We start from the raw sequence: 19,708 nt of genomic DNA on the forward strand, positions 1-19,708 counted from the left end.
GGCATCTAGGGAGAGAAACCTGGCAGAGCAACACCGCCTGAAGGCTGAGCAGCACCAGCCACCCTCTGGGCAGTCACAGGCGTTCCAGTGTCCCCTGCCCTGCAGCATTGCTATGGAAGTAAATAGCGACTGGCCCTTACCAGGGCACGTTTTGGGTGACAGCTGTCATCCGAAACAACTGAGACACAACAGCTCATGTCTGGTAGGGGTACTGAATCAAACACTGTTTCTTTGGATTTCACACACTTTTTGGATTGCTTTGATCCTGTCTTGGGGAGGGTATTCAAAGGGGCATGGGTAGCAATCTGTATTTCACTGCAGACTCTCACTTTGCCCCAGGAAATGTTTCTCACCAGTAAGCAATCGGTTTGCCTCAATAGCTTTCCCAGTTACACTTAGGGCTATAACCATCTATAGCTGTGTAGTTCTTCCTGCCTTGTCACAAAGCTATGGATTTTCTGCATTTTTCAAAGTCCTGAGCTGGGTATCAGCTGCATAAACAGGCATTTGCCACACGGATCAGGTCAAGAAAGACAGAGCGCCAAAACAAGGAGGATTAAGGCAAATGTTATTTCATTAAAATAACACAGTAAAAACCAAAGAATAACTCATTACTATCAATATACTTTTTAAAAGCAACATAATAACCATTTATGGTTGGAAATTCCTATTGGAGGTTTTAAGCCTGTGGTCCTTAAGGAACACATGGCTTGCAATTATGTCCTGTTTCTCACAGAAATAGATACCAAAAAACTATTGAACATTTCATCCACTCAAGTGCTTAGATTAAAGAAATACATCCATAGGGATAGAAGGATTGAATTTTTTAGAACTGCCAGTTAATTTTCCACTCCAAGCATCCTGGACCCAAAAGTCCAAACCTGGCTGTGGTTCACTCCTGCCAGCAGTGACCAGAGGCGAAGCAGTGCCCTGCCCTCTTCCCCTCAGCGTGCAACAGCACTGTGAAATAACTTGCCTCCAAGGAACTTCAAGAGCCATAATGCAACAAAACGCATTTGCCACGGTACGGCCGATTCTGGGACCCTGCTCAGGCCCGTAAGGCTGTTCCTGGGAACAAGCCCACTGTCGGAGACCATGTCTTTTATGCAGGTGATGCTTTTTTGCTGAATCAATCAAGTGTTGGATTAAAATTGTCCATTCACATGTCAGAGGGACTGCAATATCTGTTTACTGAGGTACAAAGCTCTAAGGAAAGAAACTTGGTGCAAAGGACACGACGCCCTGCGAACACCCCACAGCCCAGGCGATGGGCAGCAAACCTCTAAGCTTACCGCGGTTTCACTGCAGGAAGCCAGTCCAGCTGTTTTTCCTGTTACTCCAGTTGCCTTTGAAGTCAAACTACCGGAAGGGGATGACATTGGGCTATACCCATGTTCCCTTCAATGCGAGATGGAAACTTTTCTTGCTAATGACAGTATTTTTTTGCCTAGTAAGATGACCCATTTTTATTCACCATTAAAAAGGTGAATTCACCATTAAAAAACAGGGTTTGAATAACAAATACGAATAACTACATTTTACCTGAGGTGGTTTGTCAAAGATTTCTATCATCCTTCTAGCCGTTTCACAGCCTTTTAAATGTGCTGAGACAACACTTCATGTCACTGTTAGCATTTTAAGTAATAAATAATGGTGACAATAAATAGCATCTCATGTTTTTACAGACAATTTCATCTGGGAGAATAAAAATAACTAGTTCTGCCTGGACACATGCATGACTTACACACATGCACATATTTACTTGCTTATTTTATAAAACCAGTTTGAGTTCTAGGAAGCTGTTTCTAGCACTTGATTCTAACCGTGTGTTTGTACCGTACCATCAAAATGTAATCAGGCTGTTTAAAGAAAACCCAACAAACAGCAAGTAAATTTTTCATAACAGGTTCTTGGAGAAGCTAACACAAACCCACAGGGGAAGTTGTCCAATTCTGATCTGGGACACAGAGGACCACCTTTTCAAGATAATTCCCAAATATGTTTGTGCAAACAGGTTTGTGCACTAACACCTGCAGTAGGCAGTTTTAACCAACAAGTTAAAATCTCTGCTTTCTCTTATTCTTTCCCTGTTTGGGAGTGTCTTCCCTGACCCCATCCATCCACAACCTCTGCAACACTGAGTCATCCTACTTACATGTAGGATTACATTACTTTTTGTGGTGCAAAGTGCAAGCAAAAGCAAGCCACTATCTAACATAAAGACCATTTTTACTTCATTTATTTCATAGTATGGACACTCACACTACAGTCTTAATTTTTTAAAAAAGCCCTACTCTTTCATATAGTCTCTTCCAGACCTGTATCAACTTCCACCTTCAAAATGCCAGCCCAGGTGGGAGCTTTGAAAGGCACGAGTGGGTTGTCCCTCCTCAGCTGCCCTTTGTGTCGCTCAGAGTCTCTCCCCAAACGTACATCTCTCTCCATACTTTTACTGACGGACATGTACTTTCATAAACGTACGTGTGTTGTTACATCTCCCTGCTACACAGCCAAGTACATGCTCTTGCTGAGTTGATTTAAACAAGTGATTGGCACCAACAGGCACTGAAGCACCCAGAACTTCGTTGGCAGCTTTCATGCAGGCAGTATGCACATTACTAATCTGAACAGGTTTTTCTCATCACCACTCCAGCCACACAAATTTGCAGGCATTCCTTCTAAATTACCATACTATGTGGTGTCACTAAGTTGGTGGAGAACAACTACACCTTTGACCGTTTTAGGGGTAATAACTTTCATACATAATTGGGACCATATTGGTTTACGTGCTGCCAACTGAATTTTACTGGCAGTTACCTCAATAGTTGGCTAGAAAGTAGCAAGGCTTCTCCAGGCTACATTTCTGAGGGCTCAGATTTTTGTAAGGGATGGCTCATTCTCTTTTTTCTAATGGTTTCACCTCTGGGCATTTCTAAACTAAATTGACTGATCTAACCAAATAACCTGAGTTTAGGATAGAATGTTTCAACTGAACAGAAAGCTGACCATGTGCCATAACTCAAATCCTGGGTAGCACGGCAGCTGTCATGTAAGCCTTGGAGAGAAACTGCAGGGGAAATTTCACATGCTGGGAAGGCTCACCTGAATTTAACTTAGGAATTAGTCAATCTGGAGATGGGAGCAAGCCCCATTTGGATGGGATCAATTTGGGCTCTGTTCCTGCTCCCTGTGGGAGGATCCTTGGCTGCAAATTATATAAAGTTAACAGCCATCTGGGGACAAGAAATTTGAAGAAAAGATAGAAAGCACTACACCATGATACTTTTTTTCCTTTAGTGAAGACACATTCTTCCAGTTTCCAGCCTCCTATGGAGCTAGAAGTGTCTAGTCACACAGCCTTCAAGACCTACTGCCTCAAAGACAGATGTGTATGTGAAAACATCTGGTTTTGGGAATTTTTTACATATCTGCTGTTACTTCTGTTTCAAGTTCCAGGTGTTCCTATGCTTTCATTGCAGACGTGGCAGTGGCAGGAGAACAACATTTTCCAAGGGCGGTGCCTTTGACTTACTTGATTTTTCCAAGGATACATATCTGTTAGCTAGAGCATGGTGGTGTCTATTTGTTTGCTACCTGCATATATATCTTTAGTTCACTGCATTTTTTAGCCCCTATGAATGAGAACATGCATTGACTTCAGAGTCTTCTTTTGAAAAGAATCTGCTTCGTGCATCAAACCATTAACCCAACCTGCTCACATGCTTACAGTCAGTGCCTTCAAAGAGGTAAATATTACAGACAATCCATAACCTTGCTCTGAGCACCGCAGATTTAGCAATTGCAAAGGTTAACATTCATTATAACAACAAAAATAAAACATGCCTCATTTTGCACTACACGAGACTTTGTTTTAATATAGGCCATTTGGCACAAGACACCAGATGTAAATAAAGGCCCATTTCTGCAGCAAGCTAGCACCGAACACTCCCACAGTAACTAACATTTAAACAAGAGCAGGGCTGCCTGTCTTCAAGCTGCCTTGCCTTCATGCTGGCCCCATGTGCTCAGGTGAATTTCACCCTGTTTCTAACAAACTTCTGTCCTTGACATGTGCAACCTGTTGTGGAACAGGTTGTGCAGCCATGTTGCTTTTCTTGCCCTGTTTGAGCTGTTGCTTGACTCTGACACAGATACTGAACATTTCCAGCAAAGGTAGAACACCGGAGAGAACTGGGCTCTTTCACTAGCACTTAGGAACTAGTAAGTGCTCTGTACTTTCCTTCCAAGTCCATCCCTTTGTTGTAGATCTTGTCCTCCTTCTCTTCATCGTACAGGAAGCCTGTTGGATGAAGTGAGCCCCTCTCCAGCTACTTTGAAAACCCCATTAATTCCCCTCTTTCAGTGTCCTGGCCAGTTGCAGGAACCTCCAGCCTACCAGTCATTCTCCTGGGACAGCAATAGCTGGTCTCCCAGACCTTTACAGGTAATGCAAACTAGAAATCAAACTGCTCATATGAATATCAGAGAAGAGAAGAGGAAAGTGGAGAGAGCATGAAGAAATAGAAGCAAATTGTCTCTAAACTTCCAATAAAATCAATACTTTCAGATGGCATGAAAGACACAGGTCTGAACTGTCTTCTGTGTTCTGTGTGGTATTTGGTGTCTGTCCTACAAGGATCAGTTAGAGGCTTTGCCTGTTTGGTTCAGTGTTGGCTGTTGGCTTGTTCTGGTTTGTTTTCACATTTTGGTTGAGTTAGGCTATACTCTAAAGGCAGATTCCTGACAACTCTGATGTGAGCTGCTATTACATGGCCTTTAGTGGATCTTTTGTCTATAAAAGACGTGAAAAATAGTTCTGCCATACTTTCTCCCTTCTGCAGAAATGCAATCCTCTCTTCCTAAGCGTGTTCCTTGTAACAAGGGTACATCTTTGATACAGATGCATCACCATAACATTCCCACCCGACAGGAGTATTCCCTACTTGGTATTTGCAAGCAGATAAATACACCCTGATATCGTTTTCCATCGCACAATGGATCTTTAAAGAAGGGTGAAAAATGATCCGCCCCTGAACATGGCCACTTGCAGTGCTTTCCCTATGATGCTGACACGTCTATTTGCAGCCAAGTGCAAACTCCAGGAAAAGGGAATACCTTTGCTTTAAAGGCAACTGGCTCGCACCTCCTTGACAAAAGATATTGCTGCAAAAAGCAGAGTCCCCTCTGCCGCCAGCGCGAATGTCAGGGATGCGTCAGAACAGGGGAAGGGGAAGCACAGCCCCACTGCTTCGCCCAGGGCTTGGGAATGCTCTCCCACATGCTCAGACGTGGCAGAGGACTGAATTCCCCACCACAGCTTAAGACTGGTCTTTTTATGTCTCTGCTTACGTAAATTAAAAACTTTTAAAACCCCAGCACACAGGATTAGGCATCAAAGCAGCTAATTAGTTATAGATGGCAATTCTTTGTCCTTTTATGGCCTTTTGGGGCACTTCTTTCAGTGGGAAATCAGTGTATTTCACACGTAATTCCTCAAATGTGGAAAGCATGTGGTACAAACTTTTAAAAGCGATGTTCCTTACCATCCAGTGTCTGTTGCAGAAAGAATGCTATCAGAATGAAATAGCTTGAAATTCTGCTTTGATGGTGTGCTTGTACTCTTCTTTCCTTTGGAGAAAATGTCTATATTTTAATAAGTCCCAATGAGGAAAAGGCTTTGCTGTAGGGAGAAATCTTTCTTTAAAGATATTCTGACATGGTTTTTGCTGTCTTTCAGTCTCTTTTTTTGAGTGGGGAAGCTTCTTGCAAAAACGACCCCCTTTCTGCTGCAGATTGCGTCTCATTTCAGAAGAGCTCTAGGAACAGCAACTGCTGTACACCTCCCTGCTCTGTCTTCTTTCAGTGCATAAATCTGGTAGCTAATCCCACAATTAGTACCTAAACGAGAACTCACATGTTGCACAGAGTTGGCTTACGCCAGGCCAGTTTGTTGCAGTCATATAAAACACCCTGTCCCTGTTGGAGAGCCGTGCTAGGTTTGTCCCTCGCTGCCACTGGTGATGTCCCGACCCTGTTCAGCTGCTGCTACCTGTCCCCAAGTACCAGATCTGAGTGTCCCAGTGCCGTTGCCAAAAGTGCTGCTATGTTGTGGAGGATTTCAAAAGGTGCCAGTGTGAGGAGCGGGAGCAAGACGGCTTTGTTAAAAGGGTCCAGCTCATTTTCGTGCACATTACAGCTTATAGCTTAGACTTTCATCCCCTGAGGAAAAGGTGTTGGAAACTTGGTTTGTTCCTCTTCCCCCTCAAAATAAGCACAGCAAAGAGTAACTCGGTTGGAAGGCAAGTCCCCCCAACTCTTCCTTTCTCTCGAGGTGTTACTTATATTTTGTGTATCCTCCTAACTAATGAAGTAACTTTTTTTGAGGAAAAATCCATATGGCTGAAGCGCAGGCCAGACCCACTGCTGACACTGCTCCCCACCTCATTCTCCTGTCTTTTGGGAATATGCCCACAGCCATCTCACACCTGACGACTCTCACCAAGTGTGGGCTAAATGGTGCCAGTCAACCCGGAAGAGAACACTTTGTTCACTGTTTTACCCAGAAGAGCATGCAACAGTATGGGCAATGAAAATGAAAGCTAAATAACTTTCTGGAGTCAGGTCCAGCCAAGGGTTACCTATGAGAACACTAATGAGTTCGGAGGGTCTGCAGAAAGGCTGAAAGCCGACTGCAAACTGCACGGGATAAGCTGCGGGGGGACCAAGAGCACTCTCACAGCATTCTGCCTCTCTTATTGCTGTGACATCAAAACTTATTTGAAAACACAGACTTGACTTTTTTTTTATTATTTCAAAAGATGGTAATTGACTTTCAGTGACTTTTAATTGACTTTCAGCCCCAAAAGAGAAGGCAACAGCCAAGCAGCACCAGTCACACAAACCCAATACACACATTTATGTTCTCCTCCTTCCTATTCACTCTCTTTGCAAGCAGAGTGCTACTCTAGCAGTATACTAGAAAAACACCACAGAAAGTCTCTTTCCTGCTGGCTGGGTATCAGTGCCTGTGGCAGTAAAATAAACTTTGTTGTATGTTTGATGTATCCTGAATATATCTGCATGCAAAGCTAATATGAATCCCAGTCTAAGGCACTGCTACCATAAGTCACTAAAATACTTCTTTCAAGTTTCTGAGGTCTTTCCTTAGATTTTACTACTCACTTGCTACTTCCTCTCAATAAGCAGAGAGAGGCGATGGTAAATATTAAATAGAGATAAGTTTCAGTGACTCAAATTATCATGTGCATTTGTGGTTCATGCTCAAGCACCAAGAAAAACACGGCACTTCCTAGCATACAAATTAACTGAGCTGAATAGGCATACCTATTCCGGGCACAAGCTTTCACAGCAAACGAGGGGACTGTGCTGCTTGCCAGAACCAAACTCACAATCCCATCTGTATGCAGTGGTAACGGCTGTGCAGTTGTGTGCATCTATCTTTATATACCCACATATAGTTTAGTGAAACTTCCCCAACAGAAACCCCGTGCAGACTCACGTCTCCTATAAACCGGCTAGATCACACAAGGCAGACCTGGGTGGGGAGAGTGGGCATGAAGGGGCGAGACAAAAATTTCCGACATCCCCTTTCAAAAACCAGTAAACAAACAAGGGAAACCTGAGGCTGCTGACTGCAGCCAAAGTGATCGTAGTGAATCCAGTTCTACGCCACATGAAAAAGGCCCTCACAAACATGCCCGCATTGCGAGCCTGAAGGGGAAAGTGGGTGCAAGTAAAAACAAAACTGACTCACTTATTTTCTTTGTCTATGATGAGAAAAAAATCAGAAGATGAACTAGAGTAACTCTTCAAAAGACTGATTTTATAAAACTCTCTTTTCTAGCCACCTTCAGTAAAGTGGAATAATCAGATAACCAACATTTACTTCACTTTTGAAATACGATTTTTAAGCTTGTATTAACCCTCAAAATAGGAAGAGATTAGATAATCAGTCTCTACCCAAAATCAACAACTACAGAACCCAGTAGAGCAGACACAGATCACTGCCTGAAAAAAACCTGAATATTCTGAATATTCCAACTTCCTTGCACCACCAGGCAGGTTGGTACATGCTGGTTTCATTTAAGTAACTTCTATCCTTTGGAAATCTTATTGCAAAGTGTTTAAAGAGATCTTGAAAGAGAGAGATGCACACAAATAAACTGGATATTGCCTCCCCAGCACTTGGCAAAGTTTCAGAGATGAGTCATACATTATGGCTGTGTAAATTTGGGCTTTGTATGAGTGACAGTGTTGGATTCTACCCACTCCAGATTTAAATCACAGGGGATGAAGCTCAGACATGTAATGGCTGATGTATGTCCTCCACTGTAAAACACACACTTACTGATATATCAAAGGGAGACTGTTCTTCTCCAATTGCTGAGAGAACAACTGAACTGCACATCCAAATGGGAGCATCAGGAGTAGATAACTGAAGAGATGAGGAGCAGGATTCCAATCCAGCAAAACAAATACGTAGAGTGCAAGTATACGCTGAGAAATATTGGAAGAAGAATTGCTGGGGCTAGATGATTGCTGGATTTCAGATCAAACTGACCAAAACCACATAGCTGAAGCTGCAGATCAACAGGCTCCTTCAAAGCCATCAACATGTTCTGTTCCCAGCACCAGGAGGGCTCTCGTTACTGTCAGATGGAGGGCACGGGTGGGTGGCAGCTCTTCTAAATGTGGATGGAACCTCAGGCAGCATCCCACTAAGCTAAGTTCACCTCACTTGTACAGCATTCATCTACATCTTTGAGCATCAGCACCAAGTTCCTTCCCCTGATGTGGAGGAGCAGGTAGGAAGGCAATGGGCACAAAAGAGAGAGATAATAGACAACAGAGGACAATAGCAAAGAAAACAGGGACCAAAACAGGGTCACGTCCATACATCTGGTCCTGCCAACACTGGCCTCTTTCAAAGAAAGTCAGGAGCCCCAAATTTGGAGGCAAGCCCTGTTCAAAACTATTCCTTCCTGACCTCCCTCCTGGTTTCTGGTACTGCTTGATGACAAAAGAAGGGAAAATCACCACATTTAGACAAGGTAATACAGGGCAACTAACTCATGAAACATTGCAGCCTGGATGGCAGCCCACACACTTTAGAGATTAGCTGAAGCTCTGAAATGCAATTTGAGTAACTTCCTTTGATGTGCCATCTGGTGAATCATTTACTCGGAATGTCTTAATCACATCAAAGGCATCTATCAATGCATGCAGATTTTCTCAGTGTTTAGGACTCTGCCTGTATATTGCACTCAAGGAACAGATACATTAGTACCGAATTAAACTTTACCGCAGTGCTTTCTCCCACAGTAATAAAAAAAATCTGCAGCATATTACCACTGTGGCCCCAAGCACTAGATTTTAGAAGAGCAATATTTCACTATTACCTCAAAAAGGCTGCTACTCTACAATCAGCCTTGCTCGTGTTTCTGAAAGTTTGTAAAAATAGACTCATATCTGTGCTAAAAAAAAAAAAAAAGCTTAGAAGCATATTGCCCTATTGAGGGGACCCACTGGCAGCACGCTCTAACATCAATTACATTGCTGTAGGTCTAGGGTAGATTTAGATCTAGGGTGGATTTAGAGTGAATGTAAGGAAGAAATTTTTTACCATGAGGGTGATGAAACACTGGCACAGCTTGCCCAGAGAGGTGGTCGATGCCCCATCCCTGGAAACATTCAAGGCCAGGTTGGATGGGGCTCTGAGCAACCTGATCTGGTTGAAGATGTCCCTGCTCACCGCAGGGGGGTTGGGCTAGGTGACCTCTGAAGCTCCCTTCCCACCCAAACCATTCTATGATTTGATGCCGTCCATTCCTCATACTCCAATTGGAAAGCCCATTACTACTGACTCCCCATCTCTGAATCCTGAGGCTAAATTAGGGCCGTATTTAGGAAAAAGGAAAATCTTTCTGGCTACTAAGTATAGCTTTAAAAAAACACACAGAGCTCTGTTCCCTGAGAGCCCAGGCCAGGTTATACCCGTTTGCACGTATCACTTTTGTCTTGCTGCTCTGAAGGGTTTGTCGTTTGTCTCACCCTTCGACACCTACCCCCACCCTCCAAAGCCCCGCCACCAGGTGCCCAAGGCCAGGAGACGCCTCCCCGGGAGACCCGCGGCTGCCGAGCCCTCCGCCCGCGCCCCTCCGGCTCCTGCTCCAGCTCCAGCTCCAAGCTCCGGCCCCGGCCCCGGCCCCGCTCCCACCGCTCACCGCCCACCGCGGCCCCCGGCCCCCTCCCACCGCCTCCGGGCCGCTCCCGCCCCGCCCCGCCCCGCCCCGCCCGGCCCAGCCCCACCCAGCGGCGGCCGCGCGGCGAGAGCGTGTGGCGGCGGCGGCGGCGCGCCCGGCCTGATTTACGGCGCTGCTGAAAACGGCTGCCCCGCCGCCGGCAACAAGTCCGGTGAGTGCGGCGGCGCGGGGGCGGCGAGCTTGCGGCCGGGGGAGGCCCGCGCCCAGGCGGGTACCGGCGCCGCTCCGCTCCCCCCCGACGAGGCCCGGGCGAGGCTGGCGGCGCCGCGCCGCGCCTCCGGGGCCCTGCGGCTGGCGGCGCCGGGCGGAGATGGCGCGATGCCCCTGAAAAATCGCCGGGAAAGTTTCTCAAGTTTCTCGGCGGGCCTGCCGGGCCGCCCCGGCCCCGGGCGGGCGTGAACGCGGGCTGCTCGCACCCGCCCAGGGCCCGGCGAGGAATGCACCGGGCGGCCCGGGATGCAGGCAGGCACCCCTGGCAGGAGCCGCTCGGTAGCGTCAGCGCCCGCCTCCCCTTCCGCTGCCCGCGATGCGGCGACCGCGCCCGGTTCCGGAGCCTCTCCTCCCTGCGGGCGCACCTGGAGTACGGCCACGGCTGCGAGGAGCGGAGCCCGCCGCCGAAGAGCGGCCCGTTCTCGGCCCTGGGGCAGGCGGAGCCGGCCTCCCCGCCGGAGCCCGCCGCCGCGCCGCAGAAGGGCTCCTACCTGAGGGGCTTCTGCCGGGCGAGCTGCGCGGAGCCGCTGGAGGCGGAGGCCGAGCGGCCCGGCTCCTACGGCGCGAACTATGTGCCGGGTGACCCCGGCGGCGAGCAGCTCTGCAAGCCCTTGCTGCCGGCCGCCGGCTCCGAGGCCGCCTTCGAGGCGCACGTCAGGGAGAAGTTCAACAGGATGGTGGAGGCCGTGGACAAGACGATCGAGAAGCGGATCGACAGGCTCACCAGAGAGCTGGCCCAGAAGACGGCGGAGCTGCTGGAGGTGCGGGCGGCCTTTGTGCAGCTGTCCCAGAAGAAGCAGGAGGTGCAGCGGCGGGAGCGGGCCCTGAGCAGGCAGGTGGACGTGGCGGTGGAGATGATCGCGGCCTTGAAGCAGCGGCTCAGCGAGTCTGAGGAGGAGCTCCACCGCAAAGAGGAGTAAGTGCCGAGGGAGAGCTGCCGAGGGAGAGCCGGCGGCTTTGCCTGGGCCACTGCGGGAGAAGAGGGGCGGCGGTTCGGTTGCTTGCTGGTTGTGGAGGGGGCTGGTGCTCACCGGCTTCTGGTCGCTGTGTTTCTGGAGTTGCAGCCGTGTGACCGTGCCCCCTGCAAGGCAGGGAGCGGCTCCCTGAGAAGGTGGCTTTCGTACCTGGCTCCCCAGCGACAAGCTTTTACACTCCAATGCCTGTGTTGTGTCCCTGGTTTCATGGGGGTAGGGACAAGTGGAAGCTGTCATCAGCACATAATCTGATTTAGACTGACACTTCTAATCCGTTATCTTTTTAAGAAGAGAGGGGTGGACAAGTGCTGAAGTATGTAAGAATATCCAGTAGCACCTTTTCTCTGAAGTCATCCCACCGTGGTCAGCAGCTGCCTGGGGAGTGGGGCAGCAGAGCAGCAGCAGAGCCCTGCTGGAGACAGTGCTGAGAAGGCCATGTCACATAACTGTGAAACTGGGATCGCTTACATGGGAATGGGAAGCAGATGTCAGAGTCGTTCTGACTAACCTAGGCCATCCAAAAATATGTTTGTGATGCAGCCATTAAAAATGTAGTGATAGCTGATATATTATTTATACATGAACTACTTAGTTTATTCAGCACTTGCTGAAACCTTTCAGGCTTTTCGGAGCAACACAACTTATTTTAGAGGAATGCAAATAAAGAGCCTTGGTAATGAAGTGCCTCTAAACCAGTGCATCAGCTTGCAAAGTGAAGATGAGAAGTGCTAGTTGCCATGACACTGATCGTAGAAGAAATAAGGAAGGTGGTGTAGGAGTTCAGTGTAGGAAGTTTGGAGGGCTTTCATCCTTCCTTCCTATAGTCTAAGGACTAGAAAGAAAAGGTGGTGATGGCTCCTATACCAGTGGGAGTCATCCATCCTGAGGCAGTGCTACAGATTTACCAGAAGAGGGGACAGCAAAGGTGGTGGGATTCGAACCTCTGGGGTGTGTATCTTCCTTGAAGGGGTATTCAACAGAACCTCTGATTTTGTTAGATATCAGGTGATCCTCATGGAAGAGAAAATTGAAGAACTCAAGATGAAGCTAAACATAGTAGTGGACCTGAGACAGACTTGAAAGTATGCTGGAAGGAGGCCTTGAGGATAACTTACAGTTTGAAGCAGTTTTGGTATTCCCATATAGCCAAGCTCCCCCTGTGGGCTCTTGTCACAGTGTGTTCATCCTACTTCTTCTAGAAAAGTATCTCAGAGGAGGAGGTATTGCTCTGTGGAGATCGTTCCTCCCTCTGCAGACTAGAGGAGGACGTCAGGTGAGCCACCATCCTAGGCTACATGCTGAACTTCAGATATCTAAAGTTAAGTGGTATGAATCTTACCCCAAACTAAATGCAGAATGTGTTTTTAAAATTCAAGGCTTGAGATCCACAGGAAAAATATGGTTGTTGGGGAAAAGCAGAAACCATTCAGTGGAGCAAAACCAGAGTTCTGCAGTGCTGCAGAAGCAGAAAGGAGTTCATGGAAAAAGAGGAAGGGGGGAATAGAGTTACCTGGGTAGAAAGAGTGGGTATGATACAGGGAGAGCAGCAAAGGACATGGATCTGTGCAAAGAACAAGACAGCAATAGTTGAGATTTTTAACTGTGTTAGGAAGAGGCTTCCTGCCCCCTTGGCACACTGCTTAGTAGCAGCAGTGGCAGGCGGTGGTTCTGAGGCCAGAAAAGACTGAACACAGAATGAGAGGAGTGGGGAAACACGGTCTTTCACACTAGGACATTGCCAGGCTCAGAAAAGAGGCAGGAGCTCAGATGATTACTGTTCTAATTCTAGCCATCCCTAAAGGAGGGGGGTGAATGCATATGCAGATGAAGAGGCAGCTCTTTGGTTGGTGTTACAGGGAAGACTGAAGGTTGTTTGGCTGCTAAGGAACCAAAAGAGGCAGCTGCACAGGAGACGTCACTTGAGTACCCAGGGTATTGCTCTGCTAGGATTATCGCTGACTTGCTTCAGCTTTCAATAAAGAAGATAAAAAAACTTAGAAGCAAAAGCAGCAATAGGAATGAGTGAATAGATATTGCACAGTAGCGTGTTAATTTCTAAAAGTAAATGGGCCTAATGTATGCTGGTGGATAGGATGTAAGAATATGGGCCCAGAGTACTGAGGGGGGGGAAGAGGGGAGTCATAGTATGTTCTTGCATGTGCCCGTGCCTAGTCCCAAAGCATCGCCTCTGAGAAGTTGCTGTGAAGGTACTCTGTGGAGACTGGGAGGGTAGGCAGGGTGTAAGAGTAGGTAGAGTTCACCCAGTAAAAACTGAAAATATGTTGAGTTTTTTCTTGTTCAGATGGTTCCTGCATTTCCAATCTCAGAGGATAACAAGGGATAGTGCCATAGAAGAGTGCAGTGTAAGGCTTTCCAATTAAAAGGTCATTATATAATTAGGAAATTGAGGAGAAAGGTGGGTATAAACAATGCTTTGTAAAAGCAGAACTGGTACTTCCAAGGGCAGCTTTTCAGATTTGAACCTCTAAAAATGCCTGGGATGCTTAGCTTTGCACCAGCAGCAGGGAGGCACTGGATGGTATGCTCTGGTAGAGGCAAGAAGAAAGGATGTTAATGACTTTGGCAACAACAGTGTCACTTCTTTGGTTTTCTCATGGACTGCTGGTAGATTCTGAGACCTGTCTGCATATTTAGTCCTTCATGTGTTCAGCAGCTTACTTGGTGTGCTGAAAAGACTTTCTCCTTCAGAAAAGGAGGATCTCAACTTTGACTTTGACTTCTGGATGAAGTCCAGATGATTCGAAAGCCAAACAAGACTGCTTAATGGAAATTGCAGAAGCAGGAGTTCTCACTGCAGATTGTAGAAAGTAAAAGGCAGCCCTTAGGGACTGCTTTGATACTTGCTGACCTTCAGAAATAAATGCTTTCGTCAGTTTCTTTGGACTTTTTTTTTCCATAAATAATCTTGTGAATGTGGATAACTTCCCAAAATGAGCATTGATATTGAGCCACTGTAGTTGAAAATTTTTTCCTCTTTGTAGGAGGGGAAAAAAAAAAAAGCCTTTTTCCCTGAAACACCTCCTTATCCTGTTTCTAAGAAAGTAAAGGAAACCAGTCTTCCCTTGGTCTCTGAACCGTTGTCCCTACTACCAGAGATTGTCATAGGGCGCATGTAAAGGCACGAAAGGGTTTATAATAATATGCGCTTCTAGATCTCAGAGACTGAGGTATGGCTGCTCTAGATCAGTCCGAAGGTGTAAAAAAAAAAAAAAAAAACAAACAAAAAAAACCCCACACCACACCCTACAAATATTCCAGAGGAAAAAAATATCTAGTCCAAATCTTGGATAAGGTTACAAAAGCTCTTCTTTGGCGGTTCTTGTAAAGAAGAAGCTGAAAACTTTTAAGAGGATCCCTTCACGTAACTCTTGAAAAATAATGTGCTGATAAAGAAGTTAGATGTCTTTACTGGGCCCATGTTTGAGTATTTTGCCATGATCACCTACTCTGTCGGTATCTTATATGAATGGACAATCACTATCAGTGATCAGGTTACTCCATAATACTGAATTTAATAATCCAGTATATTTTCGTCTTTATAAATTGTGCCCAGATAAGCCAGGGAACTCTCTGGGCTGTTAGGCTAGACCTGCTTGTACATGTGGGAATGAAAGAATTAACCAGATGCAGAAGAGGATGTATTTGTGGGTTTAACTATCACTCCTGACCTATAAATTGGCTATGGAAAAAAAAAAAAGTTGGGATTTAAGAAACTTCCTCTTTAGAAGGGTATACAAAAAGACAATAGAAAATAGTAGTACAATTGCACTTTGGGTAATGGCTCAGATTTTGGATCTGATTGTGAAGTCAAATTGGAAAGCTAAGGGAGAGGAAAGATGTGTATTAGCAAGAATGCTTTGGTTAGGAAGCCCCTAGGAGGCTTGAGGAGGAGAGGTCTAAATTCTTTGTTTAAACATCTGGATTTCCTGAGTAAGGAGATGGAGTGCTTCTAGGCCTCACATCTTTCCCTTGTGCCCACCCTAGTGAAGGCAGACATCACACTGCTGTGACTCTGGCAGTTCTTAGCAGAGGCAGTAGACCCGAGATCGCTTTGGCTTGATGGAATTCCATTTCTACCTCTCTGTCCTATTTATAAAAGCCTGTGTGTCCTGAGCCTCTGCCTGGACCAAGCCCACGAGAAAGACACATAAAAACTGTGATGTGTTCTCCAAAGTAAGCAGCAAGTCTGTAAACTGCATAAATCTATAGGGCGTAAATTCTTCTCAGAGGTACAATGTTGCTAAGCAAAGCACTGATTTCAAGTAGCAGCTCTATGCGGTTTTGCTGTTGACCCCTTGCTGCGATGAGAGGGAGGAGTGTTGGCTTAGGCCACTGGCAGGCACAGGGCTGCCCATCTGAAGAGTTTGTAGGGTCAGTAAGGTTATTTCTTTAGACTTGTCAGTCAACTATTTTTTTGTTTAAGTAAAGCCTGTATGAGTCCAACAAAGGCAGTGATAAAGTGAAGATATTTTTTTAGTTAAATTTTATTTTTTTTCCCTTACAAAAATGGCTGTGCTAATACGCACACGGGTACATGCTGTTATACTAGCGTGATGCCCTCATGGAGATGAATTGCGTTGAGGGGTAGGACAGGTGGAGATACCACACTGACTATACCGATACATAGTTGAAGTGGTATTACTCTAGCCACAGAAAAGTCTTAACAGCAGTCACTCTTATGTCACTTAATATTTAGCAAATCCGAAGGCCAAAGATTGATTTTATTTTTTTTTTAAATTATTTGGCGGGGGGGAAGAAAACTGGATGTTCTAGAGAATCAGGCACAGCTACCAAAGACAGATCCCAGTTCACCAACCTGTTTCAGTTGGGCCCTGGATAGTTTTGATGAATGATGGCTACAGGGTCAAGCTTTCAGTGGAGTTGCAGAGCAAAGGAATGATTTAATTAGAAAATGTGCCCCAAAAGGGATTATTCAATGTTTGATGAAGGAGGATGCAACTTGGAGTGAGTACTGTGATCTGAAAGATAACAGAGAAGCCTGCCCAAAGGGAATAAGACTGTGTTGAATGAGATATCAAGAAAACCATTGAAACTAAAACCAGCTATGAACTGAACTTCTAGAGAACACCCAGAGGCTTATTTCTAGAAGTTATGTAAGAAAATGAAACTGGTAGAGTTTGATTTTCAGTAAGTCTGAACAGGATATGCATTTGAAGTTATGGTCCTCAACTGGAAGCTACTTTTAGTGGTGACTTGAACAATTTCAATTTGTCTCCTGTTTATAGGGTAAGAGCATTAATGCAGTACGTTGCCGTATCTCTGACAGTAATTTCTTTAACCAGTCTAAGGGATTTGTTTCAAGACTGTCTGCTCTGGCATAGCCTGGAGTGCAAGGGCTATTTCAAAATAGCTGTGGTGGGGAGTAGTTATTCTTGCCAATGACTTCACCTTCAGTGTGCTACTAATGGAATTATCTGTGCAAGTAATATCTCGACAATGGGATTATGAGTTGGCTTTTAGAGATCACTGCAATTTATGCTTTAAAACAACAGCTTTCATTAAAATACGCATTTTAGTTGTACAACAAAACAGTTTTGATTTTGCTCTAAGTAGAATACGACCACAACTACCTGTTGTTCTTCCACCCTCAGTTTCAGGTGGTCCCACTCCCCCTTCCCCGTTTCCTTTCATCTTCCCACTAGAGAAGAGACATTACTCCCTGCCAGCTGCATTGGTTCAAGCGTAGCATGATTATCCCACAGAATGGCTCTGAAATAAAGCATTTTAATCTTCACAGTGTCAGCCCAGTAAGTTCAGGGCTCGGACCTAGAGCACAGCCCACTGAATGGGCGCAACTGGTAGGACAATAACTTTCTGAGGGGAGGAGGTGTGAACCTCTTAGATTGAATGTGCTAACAGTGGTGTAGGAATGTGAAACCACAACCTAATGAATAACAGATAGCAGCCTTCAGGCAATAACACCAGTGAGATGATGGGTGAGGTCAGTGATGTTAATACTTAATAAACGTACATATTTTAAATATTTTCAGAAGTAAATCACTTGTGAAGTTTTCACAAGTAAATCACTTTACGACTTACTGTAGTAGGAATTTTCCCATCTTCAGGTAAAATAATACGAGTGTTTGTTTTTCTGGTGATTTTGGGCAGGGTTATTAGAAATGCAGTTCTCTAAAGGGATTTGATACTTGGGTGCAGAATCTCCGTAGAGCCTCATGCTTGTCCCCACCTACAGAGCAGTTGCAGGTGTCATAGTTGCTGTAAATAGTCCTGGGATCAGTATTATGCCTCTGTAGGAGGGCTCGGTTGCAATGTGAGAAATCATTAGTTCTTCTTGTCAGTTGTTAAGGAGCTGGAGCTGTCCCAAACTCTGTATCTACTCAGTGTGTCACATGCTTAGCTGCTGAAAGCTGTACAAATGCTAAAGGTATCTGCAGGGTCTGCATGCCAGCAACCACTCCAGTAAACTGCAGCTCACTAGTCCTGCAAGGAGCACTGTATAATCTAGTGGTAAAGGCAGAAGAATAAATATTGCCTAGTCAGTCTATGACTTAAAACTTTGTTTACCATATCTCGTGTTGTTTCATGACAACAGCCTCCATAAAGAAGGTTTCAGGGTAAGTTTCAAGGCAGGCTATCTGCAGTTTTGCTCTGAGGGCAGCTAGGCTGCAGTTAGAATGCAAAACATCAAGTCTGGTTAACTATAACAGGTTAACTCCCTCGCAGAGTCAGATTAAAATAAAAGCTTTGGCAGGAAATGTTTCTTGCCTACGGTGATTCCTTCCCTCTACACTTGTTTTTTCAGCTGAGCACCTCTGAGTTGTGTGCTACACTGCAATAAATTTCCCCCAGAAAATTTATTTGGCTCTGGGAAGAGCTCTTCTCCAGCAGTCTGACAGTACAGACGCGTACTGCTCCTCTTAGACACCTCCCAAGTTGCATCGCCCTTGTCTTTCCCTCTCCCTTGCCTCACCCTGTCACCACAAGCTGCTGGCAGTTTGATGTGCCCTCTGCTCTCTGGGCAGCAGCAGTGATCCCTCCTCCTGAAGGGTTTTATCTGACAAGCACCCAAGACAAAGCAAGAAACCCACCTTTCTCTCTGCTGCCCAGTCACAGCCCTTTAACAAAATGTCTTGCTGTACAACCTATGTTTATATTAGTATAGTAAACTGTAAGGAAACAGGTGAGATCACTTTGCTGTCCATTACAGAAATTTACAGAGATCTGAGCTGCACTGAGTATGAACTACTCCACCTAGAAAATTTAGTGGCAGGATCTAGAGCTTACAGTGCTACAGTGAGTGCCAGGGTGCAGCCGAGTGAAAAGGGGCAGGAGGCTGCAGGCTGGCAGGCAGAGAGCAAACAGAGGAGCAGAGCAGAGTGGGAAACGGATGATGCTGAGAGCAGAGGGGTTCACAAGGGAAATTAATAGTTCTACATAAACTTTTTTCAATATAGCAGCAGTGCTCCAGGTGTAGAATAGTGGGCGCAGAGACCTCTCATTAGAAAGGGAAATGTTTCAAGTCTGAGCCAGGCTTCAGTGAACGATTCCTGTTTAAGGTGAGCACTCCTGACGAGGCTGTTCTGTCAAGACACAGAGCCCAGCGGGCCTATGCTGCTGTGCTCTGGTTTATGCCTCTACCAAGTGGGCCCCACAATATTCACGAGCTCAGCTTCCCTCTGACTTTATGAGGAGCAGCATCTGACCTCTGTGAACATCCATCTTTCCACAAGCATAAGAGCGGAGAGTAGAAGATGGAAATTGTATCACATAATCCCAAAAAACTTGGCAGAGGCCTGGAGAAATAAATGGAGAGTAAAAGAAAGAACATAAGCAAAAAATGATCACAGATATCTAGAAATAGAATCAAAGGGAGAAGGTCATCAGTATGGCTACAAAAAACTCTGAGTAAACGACAAGAGACAAGAAAGGCAATTAAACAGATAAACAGTGGCTGCAGGAAGCTACACAAGTTCTTTGAACCATTTCGCTATTGTCCCTGGTGGGAAGAGGGTAAAAATTCTTCTGGGAACTCCCTTCAGGTAACCAAGGCATAGCTGTGGCACGGAGCGAGCTCTCTGAGGAAAAGGTGTTGGAGCAAGTAGAGAGACTGATTAGCAGTCACTCCTCGGGGCTTGATGTTGTTTTTCTGAGAGATGAGAATGAAGTGGAAACAAAGAAAGTAGCTGAACTGACAGAAGTGCTGCTTACCAGGACAGGGCGTGTGACCGAGATCTAGTG

The 19,708-nt window shown here is 45.8% G+C and overlaps 1 protein-coding gene across 3 annotated transcripts in view; it reads right to left on the reverse strand.

Annotated features, from left to right (window-relative positions):
- Nucleotides 1-19,708, reverse strand: part of RTKN2 (rhotekin 2) — a 129,237-nt gene that overhangs the window by 42,454 nt on the left and 67,075 nt on the right. For 2 of the 3 annotated variants that reach the window (XM_075423079.1, XM_075423078.1), the window contains exon 1: nucleotides 10,985-11,738. The exons of the other annotated variant lie outside the window; for it this stretch is intronic. In XM_075423079.1, coding sequence (XP_075279194.1) covers nucleotides 10,985-11,704 — 720 coding nt within the window. In that variant the 5' untranslated portion in view covers nucleotides 11,705-11,738. Of the gene's footprint in view, nucleotides 1-10,984; nucleotides 11,739-19,708 lie in introns of those variants that run through there. 3 annotated transcript variants of the gene reach the window in all.

Source organism: Opisthocomus hoazin, chromosome 6 (genome assembly GCF_030867145.1).
Source record: "Opisthocomus hoazin isolate bOpiHoa1 chromosome 6, bOpiHoa1.hap1, whole genome shotgun sequence".
In the NCBI taxonomy this organism is placed as follows: Eukaryota; Metazoa; Chordata; class Aves; order Opisthocomiformes; family Opisthocomidae; genus Opisthocomus; species Opisthocomus hoazin.